The 17499-nt window shown below is 35.1% G+C and overlaps 1 protein-coding gene across 11 annotated transcripts in view; it reads left to right on the top strand.

Annotated features, from left to right (window-relative positions):
- Positions 1-17253, top strand: part of TSGA10 (testis specific 10) — a 39227-nt gene extending 21974 nt beyond the window's left edge. For 8 of the 11 annotated variants that reach the window (XM_080575532.1, XM_080575535.1, XM_080575529.1 and 5 more), the window contains 9 exons: positions 122-177; positions 409-577; positions 2499-2609; positions 3162-3347; positions 5052-5261; positions 7586-7788; positions 8094-8198; positions 9954-10076; positions 12818-17253. In XM_080575532.1, the coding sequence (XP_080431658.1) occupies positions 122-177; positions 409-577; positions 2499-2609; positions 3162-3347; positions 5052-5261; positions 7586-7788; positions 8094-8198; positions 9954-10076; positions 12818-12842 (1188 nt within the window). In that variant the 3' untranslated portion in view covers positions 12843-17253. Of the gene's footprint in view, positions 1-121; positions 178-408; positions 578-2498; positions 2610-3161; positions 3348-5051; positions 5262-7585; positions 7789-8093; positions 8199-9953; positions 10077-12550 lie in introns of all 11 variants that reach the window. The other 3 variants (XM_080575537.1, XM_080575539.1, XM_080575531.1) reach the window with 3 other exon arrangements.
- Positions 17254-17499: the final 246 nt, after the last annotated feature.

Raw genomic sequence — 17499 nt, 5'->3', positions numbered from 1 at the left:
CATGATGAATCTTTGTAAACCAGAATCCATTTTACATTAAACAGTTAAATTAATCAGCTGACTGAATAAAAGGAAATTATAGCAGTGAGGCGTTTATATTGATTTTGTATTTCTTTTTAAGGAGAAAACCATTTCAGATTTCAAGACTCTGATTGCTGAGCTGGAGCGTTCCACAAAGTAAGGATAGTATTTCAAGATCATTATTAAATTTTGATTAATGTTTAACGTTAACTCAAAAAATGAATCATAGTATGTGCTAATGTATACATCATTTTTTTTTACTCTATTAGATATTAAAATGTTACAGCTTTGTTTCACGACTTGCAAACTTAACCATTGGAAAAGCTATCATTTTTAATAGGTTGGGCAGTATTGTGATACCTGAAATATTTATTATTTGCTGCATAGAAAATCTGCTGAAGCGCTCTGTATCAGTGAGAAAGATATCACCAGTTTGCGTCAACAGCTACAAGACACCAACAAAGAACTCTCACAGACTAACAAGAACAGAGAATCATTAGCTCAGGAGAATGACAGGTTACAAAAGCATCTTTCTAATATTGAGCAAGAAAATCAGGTATATTTGTATAAAGAACTCTTGACTGAAAAGGCAAATTGGGTGTTTTTCTTGTAGTGCTTGGAAAGAGTGGGCCCTTATGAAAGATAAAGCTGCAAATGAATTTTTAAGCTTGTTTTTCAGGCTGAGTTTTTTTCACTTATTGCTTAGGTCACTTGTATAAAGAAGACTAGCTATTCTTGTGTAATGGTTTTGCTGTTTATCTCCAGAAACAACTAATTAATGCTTTTCTTTCTGGTCTTCATGTAAAACATTGTGGCAGTTATAACCACTCCTCCCGTGGAAAAGTACTATAAAGGGCACAGTGGATATTTGTTATACTGTGCTGCAGCTGTCCCAGAGCACTTACAAGCTTACATAAAAGCTTGTATCAAAACCTTTGATTTACTAATAATTTTAACACATTAAAGTTATTAAATTTCACAACTTTATTAATAAGATTGTACTTATGGTTCTTTAAAGGGGCTTTTGGAAATACTTGATTATAACTCATATTGTCTAATGTGTTACATATTTGTATACAGTTAATAATGAAATTAGTTAACATACCTAGACTAAAGTGTAATCTCATGCACACATAATGTTCATGCATCAATGTGTTTTCCAAGAAGCTAGAAATTAACCTCAGTATCTGTAGTGGGTCATCACTGTGTAATGCTCTGCTTTTTCTTCTTTTTGCTAAAGCTTCTGCCTTCATTTAGGTTTTCTGATGTTTGCTTTTTCTCCTCCCTTGTTCAGTTGCTTAGAATATCTTAATCTTTGAACATACTTTCCTACCTCCTGACTTTCTCCTCTTCTAGAAATGCTTTAATCACCAAAGGTAGGTAGCGAGTGTCAACAGAAGCACGGATTGATGAAAGTGATCACGCCAATGAATCACTATTCTGAACCTTCTCTCAGAATCCATTTCGTTACTGTTACGGTCAGCTGGCACAAAATAAAGCCACCTGTTCCTTCTAGCTACTGTTAAAAGCTTCATGGTTTTCTTTGCAATGTGCCTGGATGCTTGTAGAACTTAGAAACAAACAAACATCTTAGCATCACGATTAACTCCTTTTTAATGGTCTTGCCTCTATAATATGCATTAGTTCCTCAAGGTTTTTCTGTTAATATAGGTGAAATTCAAAGTGTTTTAATTAGCATTCTCCTATCTTTACTTGGGCTTGCTAGAAAAGTTCACAGAATTGCAGAGCACCTTTCTCAGCAACTCACAGCCCTTTCATAACAGGAACATGGGTTTCTCTATAGCCTAGTGTTTTTTTTTGTTTGTTTGTTTTGTTTGGTTGTTTTTGTTGTTTTTGTTTTGTTTTGTTTTTTTTCACACATACTGCTTCTTGCAGCTGAGTGTTCTCATAGTAACTTTGTAAGGAAGGGAGAGCTTCTAGAACTGCCTTGTTCAGAAACCTTTCTGCGATTTTTTTCATTCTTTTCTGTTTCACAAGCAATAGTTGCCAGAACTTCTGTATGCATTCTCCTAATACTTGTGGCTGTATTTTTCCTGATTAGAACATAAACACTTAGGTTTTTTGTTTGTTTTAGTTTTTTCAGTCTTCTGCATTTTCAGAAGTGGAATTTTAAGGGGTTATGGCATGTAAAAACGGGGGAGCCCCTTAAATGCGGTAGGCTATTTTACTGACCACCTAGCTGCTGAATAAAACATCTGTCCTTTTCTAGCTAATCACAATATTTCCTGATTTACTTTTTTCTTCGTATTAAGATTTAGTATTATTTTTAAGTCAAAGAAGGTAAATATTTTTGATACATGCAACATTTTGTTTGTAGAAATCCACGTTGTTTAGATTTTGTATAGCCTTTAAAAAGTTACTTAATAAAGCCATAGGCTCTAGATACACATGGATTTTTTGTTAAGGTACAAATAGTATACTTTAACTTCATAAAAGAAAATAATCTTTCTTTACAGGCACTGTATAAAAAAATAGAAAACTACCAGGATGAGCTTGATGACATGCAGCTGAAAGCCCAGGATTCAAACACACACATAGTCAGGCTGAAGGGAGAACTGAAGTCTAAAGTGAGTATGTGGATTAAACCTGTTAGTAAAAGTTGTTCCTTTAACTAAAATTGAAATCATAACCGTGTTTCCATGGAAGAATTTTCTTCCTAGCCAGAACTTACTTGGATTTTGTTAATATGTTTTTAATAGTTTGAACACATTTTCTTAGCTGATTTTCCAGTATACAAGTAATGAAGTATATTGCACTGTTTTATATATGTGTGTCTCTGTGTTTATTAAATCTAAAAGTTCAGTGAATTATACAGGAACTCGTGACTCTTTTGTCTTTTACCGTATGGCATTAACAGTAATAAATAATAAATAAAATCTACAATATATTGCTATGCCTCATATTTTTAATATTAATTTAGCCATTTTTAACAGATGTCTCTTGAGCATCAAAATACGATCATCTGAAACAAAACACTGTTTCCTAAGAAGTGTCCCAATGTTTTTTGGTAAATGGCAAAATTCTCTATAGAAAGAGAATTTTCTGTAATATCTGTAGACCATCAAATATCTCAGTTTGTGAAACTTGCTGGAAGTTATAAAACAAGCTTTATGTGTTAGGAGAGAGAGAACTGCGAGCTTTTGGAGAATTACCACCAAGCATGTGAACAAGGAGAAAGCTGGGAAGCAAAATGCCGTCAAGCAGAAACAGATTGTAGCTCTGTTAGACTGGCACTAATCAGTGCAGAATCTGAGAACCGCAGGCTGAAAGAGAAAATGAAGTACCTTGAAACAGAGATAGAGCAAGTAAGTTGAAATCATTATTTCTGTAGTTCACTCTTGAAATGATCTGGCAATATTTTTAAGCTTGCAGCTGTTTGAAATTATGCGTAATAACACATTTAACTCATATTTTAGAGATAGTTGCTGCAATGAATTGTATGGAGTTTGAATTTACTTAATAACATAATTAGACTTCCATTAGTCACACTTGGGAAAAAATCTTTAAAAATAAAAAAAAGCGTATTTCAAGGAAAAAAGTTACAAAACAGCTCGCACATTTGGAATCAGCTGAAGATATAAACTCCCACAGAACTCCACAGCATACCTGAAACGTGTCTAGTGCTTTGTCACCTGTTACATTCCTGTCCCTGCTTTTCTTGCTTCCAGCTTTTCAACCTTCTTTCCAGTGCTTTAGGTGTCCCAAAGATCCTTTTCCTACTTGAAATTGTGAAGAACATAAGGGGAAGTGCACAGCATGGCTTTGAAAATACATTATGAACATATAAAGTATTGAACATATGAACTATCTTCTGGTTTGGGGTTGCTGCAGTTTTTGCTGCAGATGATCTCTGCTTCCTAAATGTCACATAGGCTACTGAGGACTGTCTGTGCACATTACATATTCAAGAGGAACTGATCTGCAACTGTTCATGAAGAGGGATGAGAGAACACAGCATTAGCAAACGAGCACAGGACATCTGTGTGTCAGATTTTGATATTTTTTTAATGTAACAAAACTGGTTGGTGGTCCTAGTTTGTGCACTCAAACAGGTAGAGATTTCATCCTTCTTCCTCCTTCCCACATGCCTTATATTAATTATAGGAATAAACAGACCTCTTCATGAAAACTGTGTCAACAAATGGAGTCAGAATTCCAGATGGATATCATGTTCAGGTTTGTAAGGCATGTATTTTAAATAACTAATTTTTATTAAGAAATCTTAATGTGCTTAGTAGTGCCCTTGTGCTTTTTTTTAGGCAAGACAGAGCTAGAATTAATGTGATGTACTCCCCCTACAATCATCTCTTTTCATCTCAGTCGTAAGAAATCTTTCCAGGAAGTCAGTGCTTTACACCTCCCCTTACTTTTGTCAACCTTCCACACTCTTTCTGCCACCCACTGAATATTAAATGGTTAAAAGTGACTGGAAATACGAGTCAGGTATGACTGGGCAAAGTACAGGCATTTTTCAAACAGGAAAAAATTGGTTACGTTAATTTAAAATACATAAAATTCTAAAAGTCTCTAGTCAGAACTGCTGCTGCTGGTTTGTGGACTACTTTTTAGTGTGGCTTCTGTCATCTCTTCATTATGCCTGAGTTTATGAGTGACAGCAGTATAAATATGACTGACAGTATTTCAGCATTCGCCGATTTTCTGCATGCAAGAATACATTTTATTGTAAAAATAAGAAGGTCTAATCTGAAATGGAGCCCGTGACAGAATTTTGAACCTTATTAGCTCTGTAGAAAGAGTAGAATCCTAGGAAGAGAATTTAAAATGTCGGTAGCTGGTTTTGCTAACAGAAGCAAGAATATTTTTTTTCTAGTTATTTTATATACAGGAGTTATTTAAATAAATAACTTTAAAGTTTATTCCAGAATAAACTACTGCTGCCTTCTTAAGGTTCACCACAGCTTTGTAGAAATGTTTTTGTAGGATTTTGAAAGCGTTTTTATAATTTCTTTGCAGTACAGTTTTGATTATCTGATATTGCTTTATTGTAGCATTTAGCAACAGAAGAAGCATACCAGTCTCAGATTTCTACTTTACGCAAGTCTCTTGTGAAAATGGAAGGAGAGCTTCAAAACATACATCAGGAGAGAGCCTCTATACTTGCAAACCTCACATCTACACAAGAACTTTGCATTAAATTAGATGCAGGCAAAGAACTATTAAATCAGCAGTTAACTTCCACAGCAGAGAAGGCAGAAAGGGTATGTGAAATACATTAGAAAAATAATTTGATATTGTTGTTATACTTAAGGAATTTCAAACTACTTAGAGATCTAGAATGATCAAAGAAATCCCTATTCATCATTATTGTCTCATTTTTTATTTTTATTTTTTTTACGTTTAATTTGGCATACCTCCGGAACTTTCTCCTCAGAGGGTGGATGCTGTATGCTATCTGAAAAGCTCACTCTTTTGCAAGATTTTACTTTGAATACTGAAAAGTAAGGACTTAAAATTACTGATTGTTTTCTCAACAGATGTCTTGGATTTTACATCCAATCACATAGTAAGCAGAATAGCTGGAGTAGTTTATTAGCAAAGAAACTTGACACGGACATTAAAGTGCTTGGCTGTTTTAGGAATTTACAATCTCTCTTTAATAATTTCTCCTTATTTTTCCTTGAAAAACAGTTTCTGTTGGCCTTGATTTTACAAAAAAAAAATACAAAATTAGTATTTGATACACAAAATTAAAAAAAAAACAGTTTGGATAAACTCGGAAAAATTGTTCATACATACTCAGAATATTCAGATATTTTCTGCATAATTCTATTGCTGTTCTGTCTGTTCCCTGCTCCAGCTGAGATAATTTCATGTTCCTTGGGCTTCCAGCATTCTCCTTTAACCTTTACGCCATTTCTATATGCAACGAGTAAAGTTGCTGTTTGACAGCTGGTTATTTGTTCCAGCCAAATATGTTGCAAGATGTCTTTTGTATAATTCTGGAATACTCTATGATGCATTTGATCGGGAAGATTTCCAGCGTATGACACTTGTCTGAAACTTTTGGGAGATTTAATAAGACTTCCAGTATCCTTCTGGGAAATTGTCAGAGAAGGGGCTTGCTGGGGTTTTGTGGAAAGAAGCAAAAGTTTCAGGAGAGAAAAACGCAGAAATGCAAGTGGAGAGTTTTGTGAAAATTCTGAACCTGGGAAATTTTCACTGTTTTTTTTCATACCTTTCAAACAGTACTCTTTCATCAGCTGCGTATAACCCTCAGATAGGGCTCTTATTTTACGTGGTAATCCGTTGGAGAAAGCTACGTTACTAGATTGCAGCACATGTTTATTCAGAAGTCAAAACTAAACATGATGCTGAATAATGTTTTTTCAGTGGTTTTAATACAATTTATTTTCTTATAACTTATGCTGTCTACAGTTTTTAGTATTCTTTTGTTCTGAAATGCAAAAGTAAAATTGAAACAGTTTATAGGCAAGGGAACTAGATTTTAATTGACAGCTAGTGGAAATTTGGATCTTCAGAATAAGGAAAACTTTCATTTTAATTTGTTAAAACCATATAATTTGGATTTTGCTTAGTGAAATGAAAAATGCTTTTTCTTCTGTTGGCCTATTACTGGAGTTTTCTCAGTATTGTCCTGGTTTGAACACAAAAAGGGTTATCCTCTGAAAATTCTGAGGAATGTGTTGGAAATTTGGGGTGTTTGTTGAGGAGTCTCAGCTCCTAGATATTCCACAACCATTGGCTGAGCGTTATTGAGCATAATGTAAAATAGGGTTGAAGAAAATACAGACAAAAGTGTTTACAATATCCAAAGTGGACTCGGTTAGATATATTAAAATGAAAAGATGAAGCATCTAGTTTACTTACTAGCATTAAACCAGGCAATTTTCTGCATCTTTCATTAGCTAACTCGATACAGATTTTGCTGATACACCTTCTCTGGGATTTATTTATTTTGTGTGTGTGTGTGTGTGTATGTTGCCTTTTCAGTGAAACATACAAGGTTTTATGGGTATTCTTCTTTTGTAGGTTCCCCTGGGGGTATCTAGATGTTTAATCTCTTGTTTTGGATTTTGTTCATTTTCCCTTCCTCCCTCCTAAATTTATTCTTGATGCTCTGTTAAGTAAAATAAGTGTCATCTCACTCTGCTGGAGATGCAGATATTGTTTGGTTAAATGACATCTGGATGTCATCTCCTGCATGAAAATACTTAAATCAGAATTCCTTCCCACAACAAAATGTAAATCTTCCCTCCTTCTCTTTGATAATTGTGTTTTTCACATGAAGAGTGTGTCCATTGATCCATATATTTCATAGCAGTTTGCCATTTGTATTAAATATGCTTATGTTCAGATATATACATGGGGTGAATTTATAAATCTGACCCAGGGTTTTGATTGAGGTCAAATAAAACAGTTATCAACCACCTTGGAGTAAGAGTGTTTCTGGGTCATTGATACTAGAATTTATTTATTTATTTATTTTTAAAAAAAGGCTACCCTAGCAGATGGCCAGTAAGGTTAACAGACATACACCTAAAACTCTAAAATCTTTGTTTAGTTGCAGAGTGAGTGTGAGTCTTCCTATTCTGAAATAGAGCTGCTGAGAGAACAACTGGGAAATGAAAGAGCATCTCTGAAAAACCTGGAATCTTTGCTTGCGTCCAATTGTGAGAGAGAATTTCGGTCACAGATAGCAAAGCAAGAAAAAGACTCTGAAATTCAGCTTCTCAAGGAACAGCTTTCTTTAGCGGAAAATAAGCTGTGAGTAAATGACCAGGAGAATATTGTACTTTTTTTTTTTTTTTTTTAATTCTTCCCAATTATGAACAGATGGTTTATATTTAGCTCCATTTTTACCTTGGATACCTTAATAGCAGAATATGCCAAAAACCTACTTTTAATTCTTCAGCTATAACCTGAAGGACATTTCCATGTAGTCTTATATTTTACTCCAAAACAGAGTCAACTGCATGGTGTAGCTCTTCTTTTCATTTTGCTTAATTGCATTTGGTACCATACTTGGAGGGTTATGGCTGCTGTCTAATTAAAGCGTATTGGCTTTACAGTGCTGTGCAGAGCCGAGATTTTACTCAGCTCAGGAATACAACAGCGCAGCTAGAGTCAGAACTGGACATCACCAAAAGACAGCTGGGGACTGAGCGGTTTGAAAGGCAAGTACACGATTTTGTATTATGCTGCCTTCACCTAATTGGGGTGAAATACAATATAGTACTAAGATTTAAACTAATTAGAAGGATAAACAGCAAAGATTGTGTTTGCTTTGCTGTACATCTCCTGTGTGTTCAGAGGCTACTCATGTCACTGAACTTTGTGTGAAACATGCATTCTGTCTAAATTCCTTGTCTGCCAATGGAATGAGATACGGACATGAGCTGCACTCTGGAATGGCCTGTTTTAGGATGCGGTGGATCACTTTCCTGGAAATGCTTGTCTGTCTGCACTCATTTTCCTTGATTTATGGTGAGGGTCTAAGTGATTAGTTGGCTAAATGAGTAATTTATAGACTACTAGTTCTGTGATGTGAACACTATCTTTTGGCAACATCTGCAGTAGAGGACTAAAACAGATCAGAGTATTGACTTGAGGGGTACATACAATTTAAGCATTAATAGATACTCTGGAAGAATTTAAGCCCGTACCAACCTGCCTTCTTCCAGGTACTGCTCGAGACAGAGAAGGTGCCAGGGACGGTTCCCAAATGACAATATGGAGGAAATTGTATTTTTTATTTAATGGGAGTGGGGTGTGAGGAGGTATATGGAACAGCCTGTACAGACTGTTAAACTAATTTAGCTGCAGGACCAGAGAATAGTCTCTGGCCTGCTTTATGAGTTAGTTTAGCTCTCTTGTCTTGGTGTCTTAAATAGTTTCTTATCTGTGAAGCAAAAATAGCAGTATTTCTCTATTTCATGGATTTATTGAGGATAAAAATACTACAGTGCCAAGCATTATTTAGAGTACATAAAGGAGATGACTAGAAGAAGCAGAGTGATGTGATATAGCATAGGTTGAGAATGAGGTCTCCTGTTTAATTGTGGCAAATTACTTTGTTGATATTGTTCTCTCCTAAGTAAGGATGAGGGCTTTGAAGGGAAAACCTCTACACTTGAGATTACGTATGTCTTTTTAAAGATGAATTTCTTAAATATCACAGTGTATGTTTCAATTTCAAACTGGATTCTCCTTTATCCTGAAGTCATGGCAAAAGATGCAGAACTTTGGTGTTAGATGTGCGAGTCAGTTAAGGTGGCATTGCGTGCTTCATCAGCTGCGTAAAACAAGCAATATTGTATACTAATGTAGCAGTACATTTGTTTCAAAAGAAACTCAGTCTTCTTTAAACTCTACTCACTTTCTACTCTTCTTTCTCCATTCACTCTGCGTGAATTCATCCATTTTGTAATGTTTGGGTATTCCCTGGTGGGGAGTACAAATGTTGCTTCTTGAGGTGTTCAATGGCAAAACGTTGAATCAGCCTGGGTACTTAAGCTCTTCTCCTAGTTAAGGATAATTCGTTACTCACATGGTTATTTACAGTTGCAGTAACATTAAGATTTAATTTACAATTTGTTAGCACCATAAATATTAGTGAGCCTCTTTCGGAGGCACAGATCCTTTGCTACCATTCTTGAAAAAAAATTCTCTTCAACTTCAAGGGAATTACAAACACAATCACCTGAATTGTTTTGGAAAGAACAAAGTTAGGTTGCGTCATGCAGTCTGTAAGTCAGTAGTTGCAAACACACTATGCAGAAAGAGATTTGCTAATCTGTCTTTCAGCGTATATTATGAATACAATTAAATCATTAAAAAAAAAAAGATGGCAAAGGAAATGGTAATGACTATAAGATAACTGATGATTTTTGAAAAGTGCTTAGCCTGTGTCTAAAATGATTTTTATCTAGGGAACGTGCTGTACAGGAGCTTCGACGCCAAAATCGTACAATCCCCTATCAGTTAAGCTCTACGTTAAGAACACCATCACCTGAACATACACACCGTCGATCTCCGGATTGGTCCCTGGAAGGGTAAGCGGTTCAACAACATTTAAGTTCCAAACACTGAAAAAAAAAATGTTAGACTCTGATATTTCTTCTTGAAATATTGGCTCAATTCCACAGAATTACACTGCTCAAAAAAAGTTACAAGATTCAGGACCATACTCTTTGGATGGTACTCCTTTTATTTTGTTTTATTCAGCTATGTCAAAACTATATTGTTGATAGCAACTACTTGCACCAGGATGCTATAGCCATAAATTCTTGAAACAATAATAGTAATAATGTTACATAAAATCTCCACTTGACTTGCCATCATTTTGTGCAGCTATAAATATTTTCATATTTCCTACATAAAAGCTCATAACAATCCAGCCTTTCTTCTTGTAGTAGCTTTCAGAATCGTTTTTACTCCTTATATGTATATATCTGTGAGCATTTTTTCCAAGAAACATAAATGCATTCTAAAAGTCTTCAAACACATGTAACACTACAGAGGAACAAAGCCAATTTTCCTTTTAGCAGTCACTGAAAGGAACTTCCCTCATATACAGCTACTCCCATCAGATTCAGTCTGAGCTTGATTTCCTATTTGGTAGCTGCTTACTTGTTGCATCACAATTTTTATGGAGATAGGTGGCAGCATGCATTAAAAATAATTGCCAGTGGAGAGGGAAAAATTCTCAATTCAAGATTTACAGGGAATTATTTCTGCTTTTGAGGTAGTTGTGTACTTCTAAGATGAATTTTGTTAACTGTTTTGGTACCTCAGATAATTGATCATCTTTGTTATCATGGACTCCTCTAAGTACTGAAGTCCTAGTAATACAAGGCAGGTTTCTTTGGGTCAAGGAGATGGTCCTAGTGCCCTTAGCTGGAAAACACAGCAGTGCAAGCTTGTTATTTGGTAACTCTTGGTAGCAAGTATAGGGAGTCTTCATTCCTCTGATAGAACCATGTCCACTTCTCCCGACTCAGAATACAGCATAGGTTTTAAATTTGTTGGAAAAAGCTCTGTATCATTTAGAACAATTTAATTTATTTTTTATTACCATAACATTTTCTTCTATTTTTGATAGTCTAAAGAAAAGAGGGTTAGATCATTGTATTGATAGAGGTGATTATGGTGCTGTTTCTATTTGTATCGACCCCTTATCAGGGTGATAATATTCCTTTCTAATTAGTAAACTAAATAAATTGGTTTAAATTAAAAACTGTTTAAATTTCATATCAAGACTAATCTTCTACAAACTAGATTATGAATTCAACTCCTTTCTTGTTTGCTTTTTGTATTGTTTTTCTCAGTACTAGCCTGATGTGGCATGATCTGCTTTTGTAATTCCTATGGAACAAGGAGTTTAAATAAAGACTAAAAATAAATGATGTGAAGCAAGTACAAATACTTTGTTTGCTTAAGATCTTCACCTGGTCTAAGCTAAAACTTTCTCCATTAATTCAATGTAGCTTTTGAATGTAAATGAACTTCCATTTTTTTCTACTAAATTATTTTTAATTTTTGAGTGCCCAAGATACTAATATCACTCATAAATTTTTACTTAACCTGTTCTTTTTTATAATTTCTTGGACAAGTGAGGAGAACTAGGGTTGTTCCAGATTAATTTGTTTTAATAAATGGTCTGTATATTGATACAGTGATGAACAAAATAGCCTGTTTGGTAAGACTCTCCTGAGGTAAAGAGGTCTAAATCTCAATCTGTCTTTTTATATAGGTAATTTGTATTTGTTTTACCTATGTCTGGGTGAGTGCTCTAATGTCCAAAATACTAAAGCTCTTTATACATTTGATGTTAAGAACTTAAGAGTTTGCATCAAGAAGACAGAACAGTAGAAGTTACTGAAATATTTATAGATGATGAAATCATTTCCCTCCCAGCAAAATCTAGAAAGATTCAGAAAAAAAATCGTTGAGACCAGAATGAAAGAAAGAAAAGACAATGTAAGGTACAACCTGACAGAGATTATATTAATGCAAATATTTGGGTGTAATCATCAGCAGAATCACAGAATTAATTAAGGCAATTTAAATGTATATACGAGTTGATGAAATGTGATCTAGCTGTAAGTTCCTGTTGGATTTGAAGGAGTGCAATACCAGAAGTAGACTTCTAGGAGGTGAAATTTCACTTTTTGATGCTTGAAGATAAGTTACCAGGGATTCAAAAAGATACTGTAGAAGACAATGACTTACTGGTGGAAAGGCGTCTTCCACATCTAATGTCTGCCTCTGCGGTCCATGAAGCATACTGAGACAGCAGTGCTGGAATCACTGTTGACACCCTTCCTCCTCTACAGTATTTTTGTGTGTTATTTCAGCACACAGACCGTGGTGGAAGATGAGTCAGGCAATCACCTTTTTATTTATTGAGAAGGTGCTATCAGAAGTAAACTGGACAGTAACTTTTCTTCATTCTCTCATCTTTAATTGCCCCAGATTCCTTGTCTCAGTACAGTGAAATGAACATGCCTTGTATTTTGTCTTGCAGACATGATTGAAAAGACTTCCTGTACAACTTTTGTAGATGATAGGAGTGCCAAGATTGTCTTTCTCTTCAGAGAGCATTATAACACTTTTTGCACAATACAGTCTAATTCTTCGAATCATCTGGATTGACTGCTGAAGAGACTGGAAGGCCTGCTTATATTGCTTTCAGAAATCTTAAATTTTTGCAGATGGAAACATCAGGAAGTATTTCTATATTCACCAAACATTAAACAAATTAGACTTGGTTTTGTTCTGTTTTGTTTTCTAGGAATTCTTCATTCAAGGACTTTTAATGCTATATTCACAATGGCCTGTGAAGACCCTGCACATGATCTGGAGAGTTAGAGTTCAAGTTTAATTCTAATTTCGTTATCATTTTTCCCTGCTGAATGCTTAATTTCATTAAATCTATTTCACAAATGCTTGCATGGGCTTTTGGACACTCTTAATGTTGTTCAGCAGGAAGAAATCAGTCTAGATGGCCTCCCTTCCCTCCTCTCTCCCATCTCTTTTATTTTTGTATGATACAGCCCATCTCAGTAAACAGAGAAAAATGCAGGTTCTGTTGAATGTACTGACACTGTGTTTATTTTAAAAAAGTGCCTTATTTTAAAAAGTGATATAACTGAAAAAGGGGATGTAATATAACAACATGAAGCTTTATAAAGGTGTCTATATTCAGGTGTTAGAATTTGAATGTATTGTTGCTGAACTGTGTGAAGATTATGCTTGAAAGAGTTTTTCTTTTTTTCCCCCTTAAAACCTGACCTACTCCTTAATTTGGCTAAAAGAGGATAGTGATGCCAGGAGATACAGCAGTGTTGTGATATCTATGTATGAAGATATGTATTTTTCATATCTTTCTGATATACATGTACACTTGAGGTGTGTTCAACTTTTGAGAATTTTACTACAACTGCACTAATTTTCTACTTAAAGAGCTTTTTAATATGAATGAATACTGTTTGGTGATAGTTATTGTTGCTTAATCTTGCTCAAAATTTCAGCTCTTTATATCATAATACTTGTCACTGTTATATATTCGCCAACTTTAAATGCCAGGAGGGAATGTAGAATTCTCTCCTAGAAACGAACTGGAAAATCCCTGCCTCTGTCTTTGGCAATATATAAATAATTCCTATTTAAATCAGTAAATTATTCACTTTTGCTTTTGCTTTTTTTTTATTTTTTTAAACAGTTCATCCTTCTTACTGTATTCCCTTCCTCAAAAGAAACAATACTTTATTCTTCAATGGAGGTGACTTGATTTTAATTTGTAGGTCCTGATTCTTCATTCTTTATTTATGGCACTCTTACTCAGCCACGGAAGTCATTTCAGCAGTCACCAGTGTTAATGGGACTACTTGCAAGTAATAAAGACAGCGGGATCAGACTTAATGATATTGTACATTTCCTCATTATGCAGTTATTAAAAGGTACATTGTACACTATTCCAAGATGAGAGATGATCATCTCATCATCCCAGAAGATATGAAAGAGTGATACGTTGTTTTGCAGTCATATTGCCATGCACATTTTTTAGAAGATCATCACAAAGAAGTTTGAGAAATGTGATCTTAGTCTGTAAAACTAGTACCCTGTAATTCAGAAGACAAGATTGAAATGTTAAATTAATATAAAATAGGTGAAACTAGGTTCTTCCTGGAAGTGGATATGCTGTGCAGAGGGCTGTGTCCTCATATGTAATTCCTTAGTTGCAATGATGTTAACATTTCTGTATAAGATCATAAAAAAGTCAGTAACTAGGTGCTCCCCTACCAAATGTTACAGAAGGTAAAAGCTCAAGATTCTTAAGCAATTTGGACTTTTATGTCTTTATGTAAGTAGAAAGGATTACAGGAATATGAGATTAAAAATATCAAGATGTAATAAACATACTTTTTGTTTAAAAAAAAAAGTGATAAAGTGATAGGCTTTAATACTAGGATTAGCCTTTGTTTAGAAAACAGTATGGAAACGAGGACTTTATTTTTCTGCAAATTGCAAAAGGATCATCAGGTCATGGATGGGGCCAAAGGAGCTTTTGTCAGTTCCAATGGGTTATAGACCTCAAGTGACTTCTGACAGCAATTAGTTGCTGTATGATTATTCATAGTTTAAAAAAAAAAACATTCAGGTGAGCATATTCAGAGAGCAAAGAGCAGTTGCACTGTAGTGGCAACCCTGCTACTTCTGACTTAATGCAAAGTCAGAAACTGAAAGAAAAAGAAAGAAGAAAGAAAAGCGAAAAAAGAAGAATGAATTGAATTTGCTTAAATTTGCAAATAATACATTTCAGTTTAACAAAAAGCCTGCGTGTTGACACAAAATGTTTGCTGTAACCAAAGAGGACTTGAACAGTGCGTGTTTGTTGGGACTTGTGTGTATTGTTCTAGCAGTATATTCTAAAAATCTTCATACCAATGCTGAATGTGAAAGTTTGCTTCATCCTTAAATAAAAATAAATAATGAGCTCAGAATTTTGAAAGTTCTCTACTTCTGGTGGCAAATTCTCAAATCTTTTTTAACACATCTTAATTTTTCCATAAAACAGGAAGTGCTATTGAATATGTCTGAAATGAAATGTATTATATTTTGTGACAGTGTCTATTTTCTTATCATGTTGTTTATGCATCATTGGGTGATTTTCTTGCTGTTGCTTTATTATAGTATTTTGTTTGGAAATAAACATATAAAAAAATCTCTTTACCATTTGTTTACATTTGTGACTTATTTATAACTGTGAACAATGCTATACTTAAAAACTTGATTTTTATACATTTTTAAATTACCATTTACCACAATATTTTTACAAAGGCAAGCCTAAATAGATATTTTTCATGAAATAAGAGCATGTTGAACTTGATCTCAGATATTCTGCGATGATCTAAAATGATCTGTTTTGCACAACAAAGGAGCCTATAGTATTTTTAAAAGGGTTCAAGCTCTTCTGCAGCAATGTTTTTGTAATTTCTAGCCACTGTTTTTGGAGCTATTTCATTTAATTTTGCTTACTTGTGGCTGTGGAAACTGTTACCATTAACCACTAAAAGGTATTTTCCTTGAGCATAACTGGTTGTCAGGATTTGTAGATTAAAGAACTTGGTGCCTTTGGTATCCTCCATCCTTAGTCTCTTCTTGATCCTAGAAGAAACAGAAGCTACTACTTACAGGAAACAGTATCTCTGCTTACACATATAGTTCTACCAAAGAGGAAGAATTCATTGTTTTGCTGAGCAGAAGTATTTCACTGTTGTTTTTTTTGTTTGTTTGTTTGGTTTTTCTAAAATCTATGCAGGCAACCTTTCAGCAGCATTTGAAGCCATATATCTACATGATTTCTGCTGCTGTCTCCACTGAAAGTCAACCAGATTTATTTATTTTTTATTATTTTTCTGTTCACTCACTAATAAAGCTTGATCTTCACTAACGTGTAATCAGAGTTAAGATTCTGGTGCCAGTGTTAAAACAAGTGTTTTTAGCTGTTATCCTGAAATAATGATCATGGCGTGGAGTGGCAGTGGTAGTACCAGAGAGAACTATTTTTTTCCTGTCTTTCTTCTGAGGACAACTAATCCGGTCAGTGTCACTGCAGGCTGTAGAGTTTTAAGACAGCCACCTGGCTATTAGCACCAGATGCGCTTTAGCAGCTCGGTTTACTCTTGCTTTTTGTGTATTTATTTTATCTGATTTTGTTCTTAAATGTTACAATAAAATGCATATGAGGTTAGTATATATGGAATATTATTATTATATTATTAACTCCTATTTTCATTTCTTGGTGATTTCAGTATTTCAGCCATGCAATGAGGAATAAAAGCGTTACTGATACAGACTATACAGACTGGACTGTCTGTAAAAAAAAAAAAAAAAAAGTGTGATCTTTTAATAAAAGGAGACTTTGTTTTTTTTAAAACATACCTTGCACTCTTAATAATCTTTCCTCTGATCTACTGGACCTTCACATTCATTTCCAGCAGAGGGAGTATGTGGAATGAAGATGAATGAATTACAGCTGTTGCGGTATTCACACACACAGTTACCCAAACACGTGGAAAGATATTTCACAGTTGATTTTACACTTCAGACACTTCCCATGCAGAAGAAAAACAGCTTGATTAGATAGACAAAAATTTCGCGTGACTTGACTTGGTTTGACCATGCTGAAACACGCATCCCTGTATCATGACAAGGATCAGATTTTTTATTAACAAACTTTAAAGAAACAAAGTTTGCTTGTAATTAAAACATTTTGCATAAGACATGGCCTGAAATGATGTCTCCATCAAATGGATTTTTTGGACCTGACTCCCTCGTAAATTGCTGTTTTAGTTTTTTCTGAAGGTCTCCCACATTTGACTTGTATTAAAATCCATAAAGCAGTATTATCATTTACTTTAATAGATGTAAAAGAAGCCCAAACTTAGTTTTAGGTGTCCTAGGTTGTGCCTTCTCATGCACTTTGTATTTTCAGAGTTTTTCTTTATTTTCTGAGGTGGGGGAAGAACAAACATTTTTATCTCGAAGGCAGCCAACACCCAGGCAATTCCATAGAGTACACAAAGCAGGAGCCTTTGTTGGAACCTCGCAGGTGAACAATGCGCTTCTCAGGCCTGCTTTGGACAAAGACACGTCTTTCCTTCACGCAGTGATTTTTTTTTTAAATTACCACTGACAGAATAGCTCGTGCGTTTTAAAAACGGTGCTACTTAACAGGGGGATAAAACGTTTAAGTAGATTTATTTCCTGGCCTGCAGCGGCTGCTCTAGAAGTAACGCAGAAATGAAGCTTGGGCGCCAGGCTGATCCCGCACCCCTCCACCTGCCCCCAGCCCGCCCCAGAGCCCCGCCTCGCCGCCTCCCCGACCCGGCCTGCCCCGGCTGCCGCTCCCTGGGCCGGGCCGGGCCGTGCCGGGCGAGGCAGGTGGCGGCCGGGGCGGAGCGGAGCAGA

Source organism: Anser brachyrhynchus (assembly GCF_964034855.1).
Source record: "Anser brachyrhynchus genome assembly, chromosome: 1".
Lineage (NCBI taxonomy): Eukaryota > Metazoa > Chordata > Aves > Anseriformes > Anatidae > Anser > Anser brachyrhynchus.
The sequence above is the reverse complement of the archived record's forward strand: the minus strand, read 5'-3'. Positions and strand labels throughout refer to the sequence as shown.